Source organism: Dicentrarchus labrax, unplaced genomic scaffold (assembly GCF_905237075.1).
Source record: "Dicentrarchus labrax unplaced genomic scaffold, dlabrax2021, whole genome shotgun sequence".
Classification (NCBI taxonomy): domain Eukaryota; kingdom Metazoa; phylum Chordata; class Actinopteri; family Moronidae; genus Dicentrarchus; species Dicentrarchus labrax.
This window is the reverse complement of record NW_026136719.1, coordinates 17,453,369-17,474,189: the sequence shown is the minus strand read 5'-3', so window position 1 is coordinate 17,474,189 and position 20,821 is coordinate 17,453,369. Positions and strand designations below refer to the sequence as shown.

Genomic DNA, 20,821 nt, shown 5'->3' with positions numbered 1-20,821 from the left:
CTCTAAATTAAAAGGATCCTCTGACTACTGCTAAGGCTAATTGTGTGGGGTCTTGTACAGACATTTGGTTATACATCATTTGTAAGGGCTAAATGCTGATCAGTTAGGAAGGCCTTTACAAGCTGTGTCCTAAGTGTGTGTTTTTGGGACTGCTCTGCTGCCAGGGAGTCTGATAGCTCTTGAATTATTTATCTATCAGGCTGTTGGACGGTAGTCACGGCGACCTAGGCCTCGTAGTGGTTGTCTGGCGACATCTCTCTCCAACAGTAGCCATCAGCAGACAGGGCTAGGGGTGCTAATGAGCAGGGTGCAATGTGCATGAGACCAGAGTTTTCTAACCCTCCAACCCTTCCTCAGATATAGACGCTCCACACTGAATAAAGACGCACAAAAGATTTACAAAGATCTGAGTGCAGAACTTTTTAATTAGGGAAAAAACGAGGTTAGAAAAAGAAAAAGATTGAAAAAGAAAGATAGAAACAACCACCCGTTTTCCTATTAAGGAGAAATGTCAAGCGCGGTGGTGAAGCAATAGTCTGTGTGCATCCCTTTGTTGTCCTCCCTGACATTGAAGGCTAATTTTTCATGGTTATTTGAACTGGAAAATGAAAGAGAGGTTTGCGATTATTTCCTATAAATGACAACACAATTGCATTACGCTTCAGTACAAACACAGAGAGGATATTGCCTTTTCATATTTCATGTGAAAGTAATGGATGGGCTATGCAAAGAGGAACAGAAAGAAAGACAAATGGTGAAAGAAAGCTCCCTGTGTTTGATTTGTATTAGAAACTGAATGGATAGAGGTAGCAAGAGTTCTTTTTTTTTTTTTTTTGTTCAATAAGTGGTAGCACTCTCATGGATGTTTTAAAGTGCCTGTGCAGTGTAATCATTGGATTTCTTTAGCAATTAGCTATGAGCAACCAGCCGGGGTGGTTGTTAGAATAAAAGTTGCCAAGTGTATCCACTGCATTCTCTACTAGAAAAATATATATCCATAGTACGGTCCCCGTACACACTGTCTCCATGTATATCTGTACAGCTGTATGATATAAAAAAATAAGTAAATAAGATAAAACACCAGTACACCATCCTCCACCTCTCCTCTCAACTATCCTGAAACATTTGAACCTAGCAGGCCATTAAACTTTTGAGAGCAAACACACTTCAATGATAGCCTATATTTTATATTTTAAATAAAATTGATTAGCAAAATTTGTATTCATAACCATGTCAGATTCTGTTTTATCTGGGCTTACGCTTTCATAAACAAACAGCCGGTCAGGCTCTGGGCTGTAGATGGAGACAGGGAGGCTGGATGACCATTGAGTAGGATGGCGAACCAGCCCACCCTGGAGGGGCATGCTGAGAAATGTGTTTGTGTACTTTAAGTTTACAAAGATGGAAGGACCGGCAGGAAAGCCTCTGCTGGCAGGACTCATGTAAATAGGACCCATGTGGGAGCTGTGAGCCGGACTCCTAACACGCGCCGAAGTAGGCACTACATACATCCAACCATGGCAACATTGATTTTCTGAGCTAATACCTCCACAGAACAGTCCACAGGCAGATGGATGCACTACAAAGATATGCAAATGGTGCATTCGATAAATCGACAGGCAGAGATCTTTTTCAGACAGTCCACTGTACTGGTCTGCAGTGCCTACAAGGAGAGATAAACAGATAAGTACCTGTTAATGGACACACACATACACAAGTGTGCACACTCGCAGACAAACATACAAGCACCTGCCTGTTACCTGAAAAAACTTAAATCGATAACAGAATTTCATGTTTAGCAGAACCGCTTCAGAAAAAGCACATCAAATAAAAGCTGGGACTATCCAGTTTTAGTTTTTAATATGAACGTGCTATTTTTTAATGTGGCATACTGTATTTTTAATTTTCAAGGTTTTCTTCAAGAAAGCTTTTTGCACTATATCTTGTGTATAATAACAAAACAAACTGTGGGTATAGTCATATTCAGTGCGCTTATTAGTCAGATATGAAACAAAAGCTGCTGGGTGTATGTCATATATAATAGATGTGGGCTGTCTTGTTAAGCCCAGCAGGCTGTATGTGGCTGTGTCTCTGTGGAGAATGGCTCTGAAGCTCGCTGTACCTGGTAATTAAAGAGAGTTTGTGGCAAAAGCCAAACATCAGGAGAGATGAGCTATGAACAAAAGAGCTGTGACAGTTTCAGGTTATGTGATTTTTGTGTCCCTTTTTTGCCAAATGAAAAATCAATACATTTTCCGGGTTATACATATTCAGAGTGTCCACCATGCTTCCGCCCTGATGGAGAGAGGGGCGGGGGACTGTGGGCTAGAGTGGGGGAGTTGCCCGTTCGTCTGTCATAACTGTACCATCGCATTTTCCAACCCACTGGTGAATATTTCATAGTTGATGTGATTGCCCTTCATGACAGCGGTGATGCTTTTTTTTTTTTTTTCTTCTTTTTTTCAGACACCCCTTCAGCCACCCCCACACTCCGTCAACCCACCCCAATTCTGTTTGGTCCCTTTGAAATAGGTGAAGGCATTGTAGTGTGAGCTAGAGGAAAAAGAAAAAGATGCATTAATAAAAGGAGGTTGATTTAAGAGGAGGCAGCAGTAGAAGACGACAAGCATAAATGCATGGTGGGGGTTGGCAGAGAGGCAGAGTGACTCTTTGTGCAGGACAATGTCCCTCAGGCAGAGTAGATGGAAGAGCACTGTCCAGTGATGTTTTTGCCCCCTATCCAGGCTTTTTTAGCCCACCATCCTAGCAGGGAAAAGTACAGCCTGCATCTTCCATTGTGGACATAATATGTGTTAGTGAGTGGCCATCCTCTTGGACATTCAAGGAAGTCACGGTGTGTGTGTGTGTGTGTGTGTGTGTGTGTGTGTGTGTGTGTGTGTGTGTGTGTGCGTGCGTGCGTGCGTGTGTGTGTTTGTCAGCTGGGGCAGAAGAGTGAGCAGTCCCTGAATGCTCACTCCCTGTGTAGCCACATTAACCTAGATCCTCTTCCCCTTCATCATTCAAGTAAAACACAAAGAGAAAAGAACTAGAGCGGCACTTTATCCACTTTATTTGTAATGTATCTAAACATGCCATTATCACAAGAAGTATTTCTAATTAGTATAATTTCCCATGAGATAACACTTTAGGGAAATATTTAATACATTACATGGTGCTCAATAACAGTTCCTAACTTGCTTAGAGCACAAAAAAAGCAGTCAAATTAACCACATTTAGTCTGTTTAAATGTTTTTTTTCTGTTTAAAAAAAAATGCTACTTCTACTACTACAGTGCACACGTGTGACTCTTACTGACCTGAATGCACTAAGCGTCCTTTAAAATGGCCAGTGACTTTGAAAGGCAAGGGGGATCAAATTAAGTGTTGTGTGGAACACCTATGTGGCTGGTTTGATGAGCAGGCACCACCGGGAAAATAGTGGAGTGGTGGAGGAGGGGTTGCTGCGATGTTGTTCTAAGGCAGCCAGTGTGAGCTATCACTGCTGTTTGTGATTAACTTGCCGTTTAAAGTTTTTTTAGTTATTAGCTGCCCCTAACCCCATACCCCTCCTTCATCTCCCGCACCTCCTCCTCTGCTAACCCCCCTCCAATCCATTCCCCTCCTGCCCTCAGCCCCATGGAGACACAAAGTATTCATTCACATTTAGATCCTGAGGTCACAGCAGGGCCAGCAGGGAGAGGCCAGCGAATCCCCCCATAGACAGGTCAGGAATCTAACACGTAACTTCGACCAGCAGCGCTGAGGTAGCTTGCTCTTCTTTCCTTTGAAAATGTGAAAGTGTGTGGGAGAGAGGGAGTGAGAGAGGGAGTGAGAGCACGAGTGAGAAAAAGAAGAGTACAGAGACAGATATACTTTCATTTTGTGTGTGTGTGTGTGTGTGTGTGTGTGTGTGTGTGTGTGTGTGTGTGTGTGTGTGTGTGTGTGTGTGTGTGTGTGGCAGTGTTTCTAGTGTGTTTTCTGACATTTTACTACATTGATTCTGATGTGTAATTATGTGTATTTTACTACACTTTCATTCATTTTAAATATTACTGTTTTCATGTTTTGATTGTATCTCATATTTAAAAGAATCCACATAAATGACTTCAACTGCAATACGGTCAATAACATACATGATTTGCATTTAAAAAGCATTTTTTTGCACAGCATTACATGTCCACATTTTAACTCAGTTTTATGTTTTGTAGTGCAGTGGCTAGTATGATTACTGATAATACCATGTTGTGGTTTATTGGCTGTTCATAAGCAAAAGCCCCTCTTGTCTCTGGCTAGATTGTGGGCATGTTTTGCCCTGTTGTGGTTTTATGAGAGGTAGCTTTTAAGGAGGGAGTGTGTGTGTGTGTGTGTGTGTGTGTGTGTGTGTGTGTGTGTGTGTGTGTGTGTGTGTGTGTGTGTGTGTGTGTGTGTGTGTGTCGGAGGGGGGTTATGAGGGGTGGGAGTGTTTTCCTGTGTGTTGTGTTTTAAAAGGGGGGTCTTGCGTATGGAGCGCAGAGGTGCTGATATGAGGAGCGGACAATGCATGAAAGCCCTCAGCATGGGTCCTGTGTCTCATTGTCCCATGGTACCCTCCTGTCACTTTCATTTTGCACCCTCTAGTCCAGAGTCAGGCCAACTTTGATATAAGGAAGGGGTGCAAGGGGTGATGGGGGGAGTAAGAGGGGGATTTTTAAAAGAAAAAGTAGGGGAGAAAGATAGAGTCTGTGAAGTGTGAAATAAGATTGCTTTTTATCCGACAGTGCAGCTTTAAAGAAAAGGAAGCTGTCCGGCCCTGGATAAAGCGGGGGGAAGCGCACCTCTCTGATTTACAGTGCGATCCTGTGACACCTGGTTAAAATGATAACAACAGCCTCAATAATCATAATAAGAGTAATGAGAGCTTAGACACACAGCTCCACACAAGAGCCCAGAGAGAAGCAGAGCTCAATCCTGGCTCCCAGTACTTGAGAGCCGGGGAGAGGGAGAAGCTCAGCTCAGCCCCCGCGCTGGTTCTTCAGCACTTACGAAAGCCAAGAGAGATAGACAAGACAGTGTTGTTGACTGAGATACTGTATATGCAACAAAAAGCTGACTGTCATGACAGTTTGAGGAACACTGGAGCCATTCTCAGGTAGGACTAGAATTCTGTACTTAAAGAAAGGCAGTTATCATGATAGCAGTGTATTCTGCTGAGGCCGAGGATGGAGGAGGAGCCTGACCTAGTGAAAGATATCTAGAGTGACTATTATTACTTGCTGCTGCTCTTCTCTACAGTCTGGGAAGGAATACTGGAAAGTGCAGTGGTTACCATCAATTATTTATTAGGCCGTTTGTGCTTGTCAGTCTGATTAGCATTAGTGTAATCACTGCTCTTCAGGGGAAAGGATGACTGCTCTCTCTCATCTGAAGGTAATCTTGCCATTTTCAGTGTCTCATCTTCACCGGACGCCTCTTGCATAGCATCTGCTTTTGTCATCTCCACATATTTCTTTCCTTTTCCCCTTCCCCGCGTGTTTCTGTCTGTTGCTGCTCAGCCCCTTCCCCCCGCACCTCATTAATGTGTGTGAGCAAGTTGCTCTCTCCCAGCTTGTATAGAGTGACACCTATGGGCCTGATTAAGCCTCTGCACTCACTGGTAAAACAGAAGAGGGGAAGACTGCTAAGCGCAGATATGGTGTGTGAGTGTGTGCGTGTCTGTCTGTCTGCGAGATGCTGGAAAAGAGAGCCCATGGACTGTCCCCACTGAGTGACTGGCAGAGCAATGCTGATATTTATATGCTCAGAACAAATGAGTGTAATCTCTGTGTCGGCAATGGGCTTATTCAGCTTGCATGATTAGATTAATGGAACTGTTTCATATCATTGTATTAGGATGGTTAATGAAGACAATTAATTAGAAGACAACCTTCAGGCTATTGTCCTTTACATCTTTCAGATTTGGGTTAGAAATGGCCTGCTGCCATAGCTTTGAGTGTTTCTCCTCATCTAGTTTCAGAGTTAATCTATGGGTACAGTTTTAGTGTCTCTTCCATTTGCATCCTACTCTTAGGCCACTCATGACCTTTCATTAATTATGGTCGGCCTGGGTTTAATCATTCTGTAATACCATTGGAGATGAGAAGAGGAATAGGCAAAGCTATTTGCCACTTAAAGATGTAACGCTGCTCCTGGAATTAAATGTCTGCATTTCTGCATAAATTATGGATGGGGCTCTGTGTTGTGTGTGCTAAAAGTGTCATATACGTTGATTAAACATCTAAATAAAGAAGTATTGAAAACAGGATGAAGAAAAAATATCTGTACACATGTGAGCATGTATAGTATGTGTGCAGGAAGTTGGGGGTGGGTACAAGGAAGCTGAATAGCATTAGAATGTTGGCTACTGCCTATCACAGTAATGTTTAAGCACAAAGCAAAAGTGTGTATTAATGTGTGGGTGGGGAATTAGTCTCACTACAAGTGTCACTTAGCTAAGAAATGACACCTTGCCCCATTTTTAAAGGTGAAAAAATTTACCTGGGGATTATTTTGTAATCTGAGCACCTATGCAGCTGTATAGTATCCTAATTCTGGCAGAGTTGTGGAGATTTATGCAGGCAGGAGTTAAATGGGATTTTGGGACTCGGCAGGAGATCTTTGGTTTTCTGGGAATGTTTAAGATCCGCCTCACCAGCACGGGATGGGCCGCACTGGATGGAATTCATGGGTTGCCTTGGAAACATAATAGAAACATGGTTAAAAATAAAAGAATAAAATGTATTCATGTGTGTGGGATCCAGGGAACACTTAAATAGGCTTTTTACTAGGAACCAGCCATCCCTTTTAAATATCTTTATTTAAACACGGGATCATTGGATCACAGAAGCAGCTTTTAGCATGTGTAGCAACACAATCCATACACCGATCACTCTGCTCAGACAGCTGTTTCCTACAGCATTTGTATCAGCAAGCAGGAAATGGAAGATATTGCTCCTGTCCTGCCAGTAATACAAAGGTGTTTTCCACTGACTTTGATTTTTTTTAAACTGAATAACCCCATATGTATAAGCATGCAGTTGTGTCTACAATATTACAGTTGTTGTTACATTAATGAATACATTCTACGAAATTACTAGCTATAGTGTGTATTCAGTCACCTTTAACAAGCAAGAAAGTTTTATATGCGCCTTAAAATAGCAAAATATGTTGTAGATGCTCTTAAATATCTAACCTTTTTTTTAGCCTACTGAGGAAAAGACTTTTACATACACAGCAGAGAATAAAATGTCAAATGAAAAACACAATAATTTCTTTAATGTATTTTTCACTCTAAATGTGACTAATTTGCATAAGGCATCTCTATTTACCATTTCAGGAGAAAAGAATTTGATGTTTTTCAATATTCTATCTATGAGTACGACCTGTCATCCGGAAAGGGGCTGTGAGAATAGACACGTGGTTCAGAGATGTGTATCTGTGATACCAAAGTTTGAGAACACGATGTCAACTCTATATACAGTGTATGCAATGTTTCATAACTGACAGGATAAACAGCGAGTGTTGGGGATAATGTAACATCATAAAAGTGGTTTTGGCTGTGGGTAGTCATGTGGTGAGCTAAGATTGGATGTGTGATGACTGCAGGGCTGAATACTTGAACAGGATATTTCAGTGGCTGTTGTAGCATTGTCAATATATCAATAGCTCATAGAGTAGAGACCCGAGCATGAAAGCATTTTCAAAAGAGCATTTAAGTACATTTGCTGAGAATTAGCTGACTTGTGTAATAACTGATAGGGCCTATTGACTGCGGCCTAGTTTACTGTTGTCAAATCAATGCTATTGCATGCAAGTCCCACTACTTTTAAACAAACTTAACAGGCAAAGGGGATGTTCAGGGGGCACTGGAGGGAAATAAACAAGATTGATGCCCTTTTTATTATCTGTTTTTGCTATCTTTTCCTCTGTGTGTTACTTACAAATGGCGTTATCGGATATCCATTGTTTGGACTTCGATGCTCCTAAATGGCCTGATATATCGAGCTGAGGCTTTTAGGTGGTTACAGGGGATTTCTTCCTTTGACTTGGCATAAAAATAAAATGAATTGTGGCTCTGAAAGTTTTAAATATTTATGATTTTTTTTTTGCAATAGTAGGATAGAATAAGTGACATGATGGTTTGTATTGGTAAGTAACCTAGCAGATTGCAGCAGGGGACAGTAATGTATGAGAGTGTGTTTGTGTGTGTGAGAAAGAGAATGGGGGCTTGTCTTGTGGTCTTTCTCTTGAAGGATACTGCTCACACAATTATTTTTCCATCTGCCCGTTTCAGACCACATGTGTGCTTTTTCCGCAGTTTTATGTCGACATTAAACAGAGGAAACCATATCTGTGTCATGGTCTTGAATACATGGAGAAATTACCTAAATGACCTCTTAATACAAAATAGTAATAATAATAATAATAATAATAATACATGTTTGCCTTTCTATTTCCCCAGTAATTTAACTCAACACTGATTTTATATCATTCTTGTCAAAATAAATATCACAGTGGTGATCAGACAGCACAGAGCAGAAAGCAGATTCTGCCCTCTTTGTCTGCTAGCCTTTCAACTGTGTGTCAGCATATGTAATTGTTGCAAGCTCCTATAGAAAAAAACGCTGCCGTCCCTTTAAGTGCTTCCACCAATTCTGATGGCGTGGTAATTTACATATCCCGTCCTCCCTCCCCCTTCAGGAGAGCTGAGTGAGGATGTGGAGGCTGCTAGTGAGACCACCACAGACCAGGAGGACCAAACCAAAGACAGAGAAAGTGGGGGGGAGAAGGAGCTCACCAAAGGGACAGGTAAGGCCAATATTTACACCACACACGTAGGGAATACTATTCACAGAGAACACGTGGCCCTGCACCTGAATGGTGCTGAACAACAGGCCTTTTGTCTAATTAAGTTAAACATATTTTAACAAAATATTGAGAACCTTTTTGAAGCATTAAACACTCTCTCTCAAAACTCCCTAAATCCACTTCTCGTTTTCAAATGCTGCACTTTCATACTGTGGGTTTCCAGGCATTAAATCCCATCAGGTACAGTTTGGATAAACTGTCAATTTAGGTAATATGTTCAGGGGACATGTGACCCATGTTTTGTCTTTGCTCAATAGGTGATGTGAAGAGAGGGGCCTGTATGTGTAATTCCAGCTGAGCCATGTGTGTGCACACATGTTTTAGCACTGCCCTCTTCTTAACTTTGCTGAACACACAACCTAACCTGCGTTTCATGTTATCAGATCAGTATGGTTTTATCTGTGGGTCTTTTATTGACAGGTGTAGGGTGGTGACTCCTAAACTGGGGGTTGGGCTTAATGTGAGGGGAGGAGCTTTAGGCCTAAACGATCTCTGGTCATGACAAGTCTGCATTTCCTAAAAGAGTCTTTTCAGCATTTATGGAAGCATTTTTGGCTTCTAATCTTACAAATGTTTGAGTTTGAATGTGTGGATTTTCTTTTTATGTTTGTTGGGTCAATTATGACAATCACTACACTACATGGTGAAAACTGAACATCATAGGTTTCAGTTTTGGTTTGATTGAGGTCTGTCTGGAAGGCCCTATGTTGTTTAAACAGACATACTGTTTTCAGTGAACGATTAAGGAGCACACAATCAGTTGAAGTTCTTGCAGCAGTTGTGTTTCTGTTGCTGATGCTACTGTAGCTAGACGCAAGAACAGTTTTTGTAGTGGTATTAAATGTAAAAGCAGTGTGTGCTAATTTAATAACACTGATACCGAGCCAGTGGTAAAAGGAGCTTCTCCATTGATTGTCAGACGTGTGAAAGATGTTGACACTTGCAGTACTATTATAACGGACACTGTATGACCACCTTTCAAACTGCTACCTAGCTTTATATCTTCAGTATGACTGAAACTTGGTCTTAAACAAGTTTACTCAGACACAAGTTTAAAGTCTAAAACTTACCATTTTATCCTACATACTGTACTGTGTATGTGCATCACTGCATCTAATTATATAGAAAGCTGTTGTTTACTGATTGTATTCAGATTTCTGAAACGTCAGTGTAAATGAAATATAGTTTCATTTCTCCTTTTTATGCACAATTTACTTTCCACGCCTGTGTTAGAAAAACAATGTTGGCAGTTAAGACATCTCTTATTCAATAGAAGAGATTTCTGATAATGATGACACTGAACAGTAACAGGCCTGGATAGATGCTTCTCACTTGTCTAACTTCTTGTGTTACGGCAGGATGTTTTGATTTACACTAGTCAGGTTAAAAGCTGGAAAACAATTCAGACCTTTTGCATACCTAAGTTTTTTTATAAAGTGTAGCAAAAAAAACTTCATCACAGTGTTTGAAGCCCAGCCTTTGTAAAATGTCTTTGATATTCGAACTTCTATTTTAAATGAGGCTGAGTTGTTTGTGCTCTTTGAAAGGGCGACACTCTTCTTTGATGGAGGAAATAATGATATGCATGCCTGACTGAATATGGCTAAAAGTATGTTTTAGCACATCAAAATAAAGCACTTTAAAAAGCATTAAAATGAGCTGGACGATTAATAATTCACTCATACCTGTGGTGCACAGGAAGACGACTCCTCGCATTAGGATTCCTCCTTTTTGAAAGGCATGCAATTTGATACAAGCATATTCAGTTCCTTTCCTCCCCTCTGTCAGTCGCTAATCACCAAATAAGTGTGTTTCTGTGTTTTCACAAAGGAAATATGTGCTGGCATATGAAAAATTCACAGCTTCCCAGCAGCTTATTAGAAACGCTTAGTTAAAAATAGCATATGCATTAGGGAACTGAGGTCTGAGGTTCTGTTTGATGTCAGTGAAAAGGTGGGTGGGTAGGTTGGGGTGGAGGGTTCAAGGCTGTGTTGTCAGCGAAAGGTAGACAGCTGTAGTTTAATGGAAGGGTCCCTTTTTGTACTTCAAACTTTTTGTGATTGATGAATACAACGCCCATTCAAAGCAAGAGCAGAAAACCTGTTTTGTAAGGAAAAAAGCAAGGAAGACCTCACAATGCATTTGGTAAACATAGGAGCATTTGTATGGGCTGGTGATTGTCTGAAGATGTTTGTACAGTAGTGACACAGATGGTGTGTATGTTGAAATATGGCGTATAAGCATCTTGGCCAACCTGTTATTTATCTGAAAGGTGTTCAGTCTCCTACTGTCTGAGGCTGAGCTGTTTCTAAGGTCCATCATTAGAACTACTGAAGTATTTCTTCTCATCGTTGTCATGTAGCTGTTGGAACAGAGCACAACATTGTTCCTTTACAAATGACAGTCACTGTCAGACAGACAGCATTAGCGAACACAGAAAAAAGGCTTCCTCCTTTTTAAAGCCACTGTCAATCTTATTTTCTCTTTCTTGTTCCACAGCTCCTCAGTATTCATTAAAATCATTTAGAGGTACATCAGAAGCCTTTGTAAAATGCATATGTATTCAGCATGTCATCTCTTGAAAGATGCCTTCATTATTCTGTTGTTTCATTTTTATTTATCTCAAAGATGATACATATATGTACATGTACAGGCATTCAGACATATGTAAATGTCATATACTCCCAACACTGCAGGTAATATGTGGTGGAACTTTTTGTCATTTTACAGTATATTATCGTATGTACATATCCTGACAGAAGAAATACAAATTAACTGTAAAAGTAATTATAAGTGGAATACCAAAATCTTAATGAATTTCAACAATGATGTTCATATTGGTGGTAGCTGCAACTTAATCATCCTGCACAATTAGTAATTCAAAGGGTCATTTTTAATGCTAGTTATAAAATATGTATACATGGGTGGCCATGACCCTGCTTCCTCTCTCCTCACACCTTCTTCAACAAGCTAAAGCAGCACTAGCAGAAGGGAAGAGCTTCTGCATGGGAACGGGATCCTTACCTCCATTAAAGCAGGTGGTGTATTTATGCAGCAGCTGAATGTATGGGGATGCAGCAAGGAGAAAGGCAGGGTGGCGACTGTAGGGGAGATAGGAAGGTGAAGAGAGCAGAAAGAGAAGGAAGGAGGGGAATTGTTAATGCACCTGCAGACTTGGACATAATATGATTTGACATATTTAACATAAATGTATGGGAGAGGTTGTATTGTATCTTGGGGGGCGCTATGTGGGGAGATGGGGAAGAAGGAGAGAGAAATAGTCTCTCCATTCTGGGGCTGGGAAGATGGTAGTCCTCTGAAATTGAGCTTGATAAATAATTCTTTTCATACCTCTTTCCTTACATTCAATTTATGGGAGCTGGAGCAAGGGGGGTAAAAAATATTTTTGGAGCCTGGGTCATCCATATTCTGAGACCAGTAAAACCCATGGAGATCAGACAGAACCTAGGTAGACAAACACACTTACTACAAACACAGGGACTATATAAAATTAATTTATATATATTCAGAATGTGAATGATTCCACCATTTGACAATATATATATTGTAATATATAATATAATAATATAATTATTTAAACAGTTTTTAATATTTTATATTTTGAATATTTGCTTTTGTTATTTGCTTATTTCCTTGGTTACTCCTTGTCATTTAGCAAGGTTGTATTTAACAGGTGAATTAAATTCTGAATCTGTGTCTTTTTGGTGATATTTTTTCTGCTATCTGTGACCAAACAATGCAAGATATGTAAAGCAAGTCAGAAAAGCAAGAATGAGACTAGAGTTTGATAAGACCAAAATATTTGTATAACTACGGTATGTTTTGGGGAGATTGGGAATCATTTTATGTCATTACAAAGTAAATTATTGTGTTTTTTAGATGCCATCATCTCAGACATGTCACACGTCTTTCTTTATTCACTGCTGGGATAACATATTTGGTGCAAACAGCACATGTTTGTATGCAGTGAATCATTTTGTAGCATCACTTGCCCTGCTGGACTTGTCTGTGTTAGTTTGGGCTTAAATGTTGGTATTGTTAAGGTACAAGTGTGTAGGAGTATTTTGACATAGTTTTGTGGAGCACCAATTAAAGGTGACGTGCAAGTTCCAATTTAGCATTCGATTAACTGCTATGCAATGTTTTTAGACTGCCTGTGTACAAATAGCACATATTATTGTTTTTTCCTGCTTCATTATGCCCAAAAAACATCACTTTTACCTCTCACATATTGGGCTTGATAAATAAAATCAAAATAGATTACATCTATATTTATAGTGTTGTTTTGATTATTGTGGTGAGGTTTAAAGCATGTACTTTAGATTTGTAAGAACAATTGTAAATTGTTTCTAATGAGATAGTAATTATCATATGTTAACACTAGACATTTCCAAAGAGATGTTTTAACATATTTACTTGACTGCACTGTATCAGATTAGTTTGTACCTATCTCTACAGAAGCCTGTTTTTCCTCTGTTTCTCTTTCTTATGTGGCTCCTGCAGTAGGTTTTCCACAAAGACCAGCTTAAAAAAATGCTCTGGACTATTTTCAGTTAAATGTTGACATTATACCTGAGAAACTGTTTAGATAAAGACTGAGCAGCTGGGTGTGCTTATACAATCCTACGTGTGCGCCTGTGTGTGTGTTTTTGGGTCCACATCCACCTGTGTGTTTGTATAAATGTGCCTCAGCATGCACATGTGCACATTCAGGTGCAGTGGAGAAGCAGATGTTGTGTTGTACTCTGTAGGTGCTGCATTTAGTCTGTATAATGAACATGATGATTAGCATCCCCTAGACCCAGCACCGTGGCATTGCAGTCTGCTCATTTTTTATTATGCTCTGTATTGTGCTGTTCAGTCTTCTGGTGTTGCTCATTCAGGAACAGACGTAGCAAATGTTATGGATTGAACAGTGTAGATATGTAGATTTAATATTAGCTGTGGTTGAAGTTGAAATTCTATACTTATGGTTAGTTACAATCAAATTATTCAAGTTTATGGTATTGTTACTCTAAACTGGGAGACATTCAGTGCAGTGGTGATTTGTTATTGCTTTTAAACCCCTAAGTAGTATGAGAAATCAGGAGACAGAGCATGTTTACATATTCATATCACGTCCATTGAGTGCTTGTCATCCCTCAAATTGTAATTTCTTTTGTCTTTGAAGATAATAGGCCATAAATTGTCCTTGTTTGTGAGCCAACTCCTGAAAGCTCAGTGTTTATGAGTTTTACCACAGGGATTCTAATGGCCAAGCACCACTGCTGTGTCTCTTAGTGTCCTGTAAAGGTGAACGCCATGTTATCCTGTTGTTCAGTGGCCTGAAGATTAATAACACTTCTGCTAATTAATATCTCCTCTCAAATTCTTCATATTGGATTTGCCTTGCTTACAACAATGTCGTTAGGTTACATAACACTGTGGAACTACAGTTTAGTGTTTTCTTCTATAAATGTAGATTTGGCCTTCAAAACTAAGAAGAAATTGTTTCATATTCGCTATCAGGTTTTTAGTTCAAGGTTTTAGTTTTTTTGTATTATTATTTTTTATTAATGCAGAATAATTACCTGAGAAATGTAAGGTGAAATGGAATACTGCCCTTTATTGCTCCGGGCTCTGACATACACTGTAGATTAAAAACCTGGATAGAAATGGGAAAAGGAAAAGACAATATTCAGGTATTGTTAGCATAGCATTAAAAGAGAATGACTTGTAGCACTGGGGGAGTTGAATCATCTCCATATTAATGGCAAACTTGCAGAGGGAATACCCTAGCAGTCAGATGACCATCAGAAGCCCTCTACAGTGTGAAGGTGAAAGGTTTTAGGCAAATGGGGATCAGAGGACACACTTTTAGAAAGTGTACCACTGAGGATCCTTGAATTTCACTATGCAGAGGAACCGTGGGCTGAACTTAAGTTTAAAGTGATTGGCAGACTGTGGCTTTTCCGGGCAAAGTGACAGTAAAGTTATGCAGCCTCACTGGCGTGGACGGACTGGATGATAGGTTATGTTTTTTACAACCGGAGGCCTGAAGCTGCCACGGCAAGACAGGAACTGTGGTAATGAGGGGGCAGAGGCTCCGGAGATGATGAGGACCCCATGTCAGTCAGTAGGAGGGGAATTCCCGTCCAAAATACCAGGAATCTTTTTTCCATCTTCCACTTCCTTACATATTGTTTACTGTAACTCACATTTTAGAATATGGATAACCTCTCCCAAGGACAAAGCATATTAATGACAGCTGTGATTGCAATCCTGGAAAATTTCAATGGCAGATGACCTGTTGTGGTTAATTCAGACTGTGCTGTGTCAGTCACTCTGTCCAGCAGTCATCTTTTTTCAACCTTAAAAGCACAACAGGGCTGTGATTGCTCCAGAGACTGGTGCAGTGTGCTGACAGCCCCTTTGCTGCTTGAATAATACAGTCCAGCTATGGGAGGTGAGACAAGGTGCCAAAGTCCAATTCACTTACGGGACTCAACAGCACAAAAGCCTCTGGTTTACGGAAAAGGGGCATGAATTAATAATCACCTAATTGACTCTTAGGTTTTTTTCTCCACTCCTGCTCTGCCTTTTGTGCTTTCAAACAAAAGCCCACCCTGTGTATCTGTCAGAGGAGGTTTGGTGTAGATGGGGGCTCTGTGTCTAATGACCAGGCAGAAGAGGACAGAGTAACAGACAGACTCCCGACAGACATTAAGGTCACTGACAGAGGGGGAGCCCATAGTGGTCTCTGTGGAGGACTACTTGTAAGTGGGACAAGCATTGTTAATCTAACCAGCTACCAAGGATTAAATACAGAAATATATTGTTGTTTTAGGTCTTATTAAAGCATTATCTTTCAGGAACACTCTTAAAAGTTTATACAAGACCTTGTGATGAAACTGTAAGTTCCAGAGTAACTTGGTCGGAGTGACTGCTATAATATATATTAAAGAGAAAACAACAGGAATTATTCTTTTTTAAACATATTTTCTCTACTTTTGATTGTATTAGTGCTCTCTCAATTGCCCCCTCCAGTATAACATCAGAAAGTAAAAATAGACCCCACCTCTAGTTGTTGTCAGCTATTTTTTAACATCCATATCATATCTCACCAGGGACTGTGCTTTTCTGTTCTTTTTTGACAGTACATTGTTCCTGTAATAGTCTTATACCCTGCTCCATCAGGACCCAATGTTTTGGTCATTGGTTCTGATCACCTGCTCGTATTGTAGATCTCTGTGTCTCACGTGTGCGCATCTATGTTTGGACACCAGTGTCTGATCTGCCATGTTGGACTGTACGTAATGACAAAAAAAAAGGTAATCTTTATTTCATTCTCAGCTTTTCAATGTTTCGGCCATTTTTTTCATCACCCTTGACAAGGGAAAAACAGGATACAGTAGTTGGATGTTAGTCATGGTGCCGGTGATGGTGTCAGGGTGTAGGATTCTTAAGAGAAGGCGATTGATCAGATTTATGGAGTTCTAATTGGCCGTGACGAGAAAGACTGCGTCTGAGTAAGCCTCCCCAGCCCTCCATCTGTCCCCCTCTCTCTCAGTCTCTCTCTTACACACGTAAACATAAAACACCCTGAGCTGGAATGCCGGTTCTGGGCCCCTCTATGGTAGCTCTCCAGTGCCTCAGCATAAACAGCCACTTGTTTCACCTCTCTGGTGCTTATTGAGTAATTGTGAAAGTGGACTGTACTTGTAATCAATTATGTTTATCCTCTTAATCATAAGGCTGAGAGGATGCTTGTGTCTACTTAATCCAAGCTTACTTTCTGTACTGTATGCATGCACTTTATAGCTGCGGCACAAGCCCTGCGTTACCTGCTCTTATGCTCACATGTAAATTGAGTCATATTTAAGTTGTATTAGCTGCTATACTCAGCTGCATGCACAAATGCAGTGCATTTGGTTTTACAATAAAGAGCAGCTGCTTAAAAATGTTGCCATCTGATATGATAGTATTTAACAGATGCTGTTGGGTTTAGGCTACTTTTTGGCTCCTCTGCTTTCCTTTTTGCATTTCCGATGACTTGGATAACAGTTACAGTAGCTTTCCTTTCCTACCTTGTATCTATGAGGTTTCTGGTAAAAAGTCAAAAGTTGTTTAAGGTATTACTGAGCTGCTGATTGAAAGACAAAAGTCAAGATGCAGAGATCAGTGTTTTTACGAAATAATTCAATAGGCTAACTGAAAGAGAAATGTGTTTTGAAGGAATATATTATTGTCAATTAATGGAATTAGGACCCCCAAACATAGATCACATATTAGCACGAATTGTCCTATTAAATGTGAGCAATCAGATTTGTGAAATGTGAAGGTGACCACAAATGGCCATCTTTGTTTTCCTGGAGAGATGAGTTCAGGGAAAGTAGGAGTGGACTGAAGTGGAGTTGAGGAGGAATTGGTGAGGACAGTACCATGACTGAGAGGTTAATGTCAGGGAATGGGAGGTTCCTTTTGTTTAACATTCCCTTTGTTTATTGGCGGATGTGTTTAATAGGATTGACTGTGACTGGACCCTAATAGGGCCTCCCTGGCTGATCCCGGTGTCTCTGGGAGATCTCGCAGGCTGCTCTGTCCAAAGCCAGGTCCCCCACTGGGTAATCAGCTCAACTGCCCTCACCCTGATTGGAGCTGACATTTTAATGTCTGGAACAGGAGCGTGGTCAGCCCTGCTTAACCTGACCCCCCGCCAAAGTACCCCTCCCCTACCAATGCCCTCTGTTCTCAATTTGCCCTTCCAGGACTGTACAAATCAGGCCAAATTTAACTCTTTATGGGTTTGTTAGGGGTTGGCGAGACACCTCCTTAAGTTTCACAGTGAACTCTTTCCACTAGTGACAATGTGTGGTGCTGCTGAAGCTCCCCCATGCTGGCTCCATGTTGATTTAGCTCCTCCGTGAGCCCATGCTTCTTAACTGAGTGCTCAAGTGTGAGACCGTTCTGTTTGCTCCATCTAGTTCCCCTTTTTCTTTATAAAGTGGAATAATTTTACAGCAGTTTGCGGACATAGAAAGAAAAATACATGCTGTTTTGTTAATATTGGTGTTAATTGCATTTAATTGATTAGCTGATCACTGATTCAGTTTGTGAGCTTGTGAACACGCGAAGTAACTATAAAAGTTTGCAGGTACCCAACAATGACTGACATTTTTTACATTTCCACTGACTGAGAGCGCCACAGCATGGCTACATCCTGTGAAAATGCTTGGGTATAACTAATCATAAGTCTGAAGCCATCTTTTAACCCAATGGCATGTTCTTTTGTCTTAAAAAAACTCTTAGTTAAATGAAAGCGTGTTGTCGTTTACAACATAGCTTTGAGGAAATATTGAGATTTGCTCAGGTTCTCTAATCTTGCTGTCCTCTTTTTCTCTTTGTCACAGTCCACTTGCACAGAACTGAAACACTCTGGAAAAGGCTTAGCTGGTTGCAGAAATGCCAGTGAAACCTAGAATTCCACTGACATTCCCCTGCTTATGGAAACAAAGAGCTGAGGAATTTGCCAAGCTGGGTCAAACTGTAGGCACTGCTTGATTAAAACAAATATTTCTTGATCCCTTAAAAATGGCCTTTTAAAATAAATACAAATACAAATTTTGGCAAGTTAGAATTGTGACTATTGGTCAAGATATAAAAAAGCAGTCTTCCTCAGCTCTTCCTTATTGATCCTTTCTGTGACAACAAGGGCAAAATGTAGTTAAATACACATGTAGAAGAAGACCTTTGCAGAAGGGTTAACTTTGTTAACTAACTTAAATATGCTTGTGTTACAATATCAGGATTGCTTAATAAAACAAATTGTCACTCCAAAATGTACACAAAACTTTAACTTGAAAGTACTGCACCTTAAGTGATATTTGAGCATTACTTGTATGTATAAAAGACATGAATGGCCATAAACTGTTATACAGGTAAGAAGTATCTGAGGACAAGTAATTAGAGAAACAAGTTGTTTTTAAAGTTGAGTCTTAAGCTGATGTGGATGTCTTTACCTTCTCTTGCTGTATGTTTGTGTACCTTGTCTCAAGTTTAGAAACTCATGTGGATGGGAAATATGGGTGGTGTGAAACCTAAAGTGGCACCCTGTGGCAAAATAATATTTTTATTAGTTGTTTGTAGTGTTGTATGATATCCCGACAAGCCAACGGTGAAAGAGACAGCCCATCAGAGCATGTTGGCTGTGAGTTCCCCTTGCAGTAGCATGGGAAGACAAGTAAAAAGTGTGTGGTATTTTTTTATGGGGAGACATGAGTTGGATAACACACTTTCTCTGCCCAATTCCCATTAAATGCAGTTATATCACATTTAAGAAAGACATTCCAAAGCCCTTTATCCACAATGTTATTGATTGACCTGCTCCCAGGCTGCCAAGTCCTCACCTTGTCTTGACATGTCTGCTCTCCTCTCTTTATCCCTCTGTGTTTGTGTGCGTCTGTGCGAATCTTCAGCAGTGTCCGGCCACTTGGAACGGCACCAGTCAGATTCTCCAATTCCATCCAAAAGGCCCTCTTCGCGGTCAGAGACCTCCGAGAGCCCTCTCTCCTCAAAACGTCCCAGGACAGCTGAGAAGAGTGCTACGGAGCAGGTGAGAGTTACAAACCATCATTTTGATAACACTTATGTCTTCAGATGTTCATAAAACTCTTTGAATTAGGAGATTCATGCTGAAGGTTATCTTATCCTCAATAACCATGTCCTCATTATAAGCTTGAAACTTATACATCAATTAAAAGAAGAAATTTAAAATCTACTTCTAATAATTTTTTGTTTAGTTTTTTATATCATGCAGGCTTCTTTTTCAGATCTACCCAAAATTATTTTAACCTTTCTGCTGCAGTTGCACTGCTAATTGTGTATAAGGTGGAAAATCAATATAGTATTTGACAGATGAGAGCACTTTGAAGTGGGTGCCAAGACTCAGTGGTGCTCAGTATTACACAGTTTTCTGTGATCAGAGGGATCTGCCTGCTTGAGGGAAGGGGGCCCCAGTCTTCCGCCTGATCTAGAGCTCCTCTTCAAGCAGGCCCACCGTGCTCACTGCACCCACCTTATTAACCCCACCCCTCCACCCCCCCTCTTTTTCTTTTGCTGTCTCTACCTTCCCCCAGATGTACCAGTGCCCCTACTGCAAGTTCACCAACACGGACCTGAATCGTCTCAGAATGCACGTGATGACGCAGCACTCTGTCCAGCCCATGTTACGCTGCCCATTATGTCAGGACATGCTCAACAACAAGATCCACCTGCAGTTCCACCTTACACACCTCCACAGTGTGGCTCCTGACTGTGTTGATAAGCTTATTGCCACAGTAAGTCTAGTGATGTGTGATTGGATACTGGGTGGTTTTCATTTTTATATTCCTCAGCCAGCAATGCTTTTGAATCCTTTCCTTTGCCAACTTGCACATTTCAAGGTAACCTGAAGTTGGCCTGTGTTTTTTTTTTGATTGGTATGTATTAGCCTGGCACGGAAACTACACATTGTTTATTCTGGTCATCCAGCACCATAGCAAATAGAATGCATAAGTACTTTAGGTAATGCATTATCCAAAGTTTATGTAAGTCAGGGAATGCAGTGAAGGAAAAGCACAATAGATGAACAAATGTACGGCCTTGTCACCAGGGGAGGCTGTGTTGTATACATTGCACCAATCCAAGTTGTGATTCCTATTTCTCTATCCACTCTGTCACACAATGTGTCTGTCATTATCTCCACAGTCATTTATGTTTTGTGTTAGAGGCAAGGAAACCACAGCCAGTCGAGGCTGTATGTGCCCATCATGTTGCTACTTTTACACAATATGGGCAGATTGCAGGCAGTGGGTCAGGTCAAGGACCAGTGTAGGGATTCAGCAATGCCAAGAAGATGAGTCGCTTGCTCTTCATCAATGCCTTACCCTGGAGTGGCTGCC

The 20,821-nt window shown here is 40.6% G+C and overlaps 1 protein-coding gene and 1 long non-coding RNA gene across 10 annotated transcripts in view; one reads left to right on the top strand and one right to left on the bottom strand.

Annotated features, from left to right (window-relative positions):
* zfhx3b (zinc finger homeobox 3b) overlaps positions 1-20,821 on the top strand; it is a 235,246-nt gene that overhangs the window by 197,124 nt on the left and 17,301 nt on the right. For 5 of the 8 annotated variants that reach the window (XM_051378275.1, XM_051378279.1, XM_051378274.1 and 2 more), the window contains 3 exons: positions 8,715-8,822; positions 19,358-19,494; positions 20,018-20,218. In XM_051378275.1, the coding sequence (XP_051234235.1) occupies positions 8,715-8,822; positions 19,358-19,494; positions 20,018-20,218 (446 nt within the window). The remainder of the gene's footprint in view (positions 1-8,714; positions 8,823-19,357; positions 19,495-20,017; positions 20,219-20,821) is intronic. The other 3 variants (XM_051378278.1, XM_051378281.1, XM_051378280.1) reach the window with 3 other exon arrangements.
* On the bottom strand, positions 164-15,724 carry LOC127351099 (uncharacterized). Of its 2 annotated transcripts, XR_007880794.1 has the most exons (5): positions 14,474-15,724; positions 12,246-12,347; positions 11,907-11,983; positions 11,137-11,244; positions 164-1,663 (listed from the first exon to the last, which is right to left on the bottom strand). It is a non-coding gene; the product is annotated as an uncharacterized LOC127351099 (long non-coding RNA). The 2 variants fall into 2 exon arrangements; XR_007880795.1 differs by lacking the exon at positions 12,246-12,347.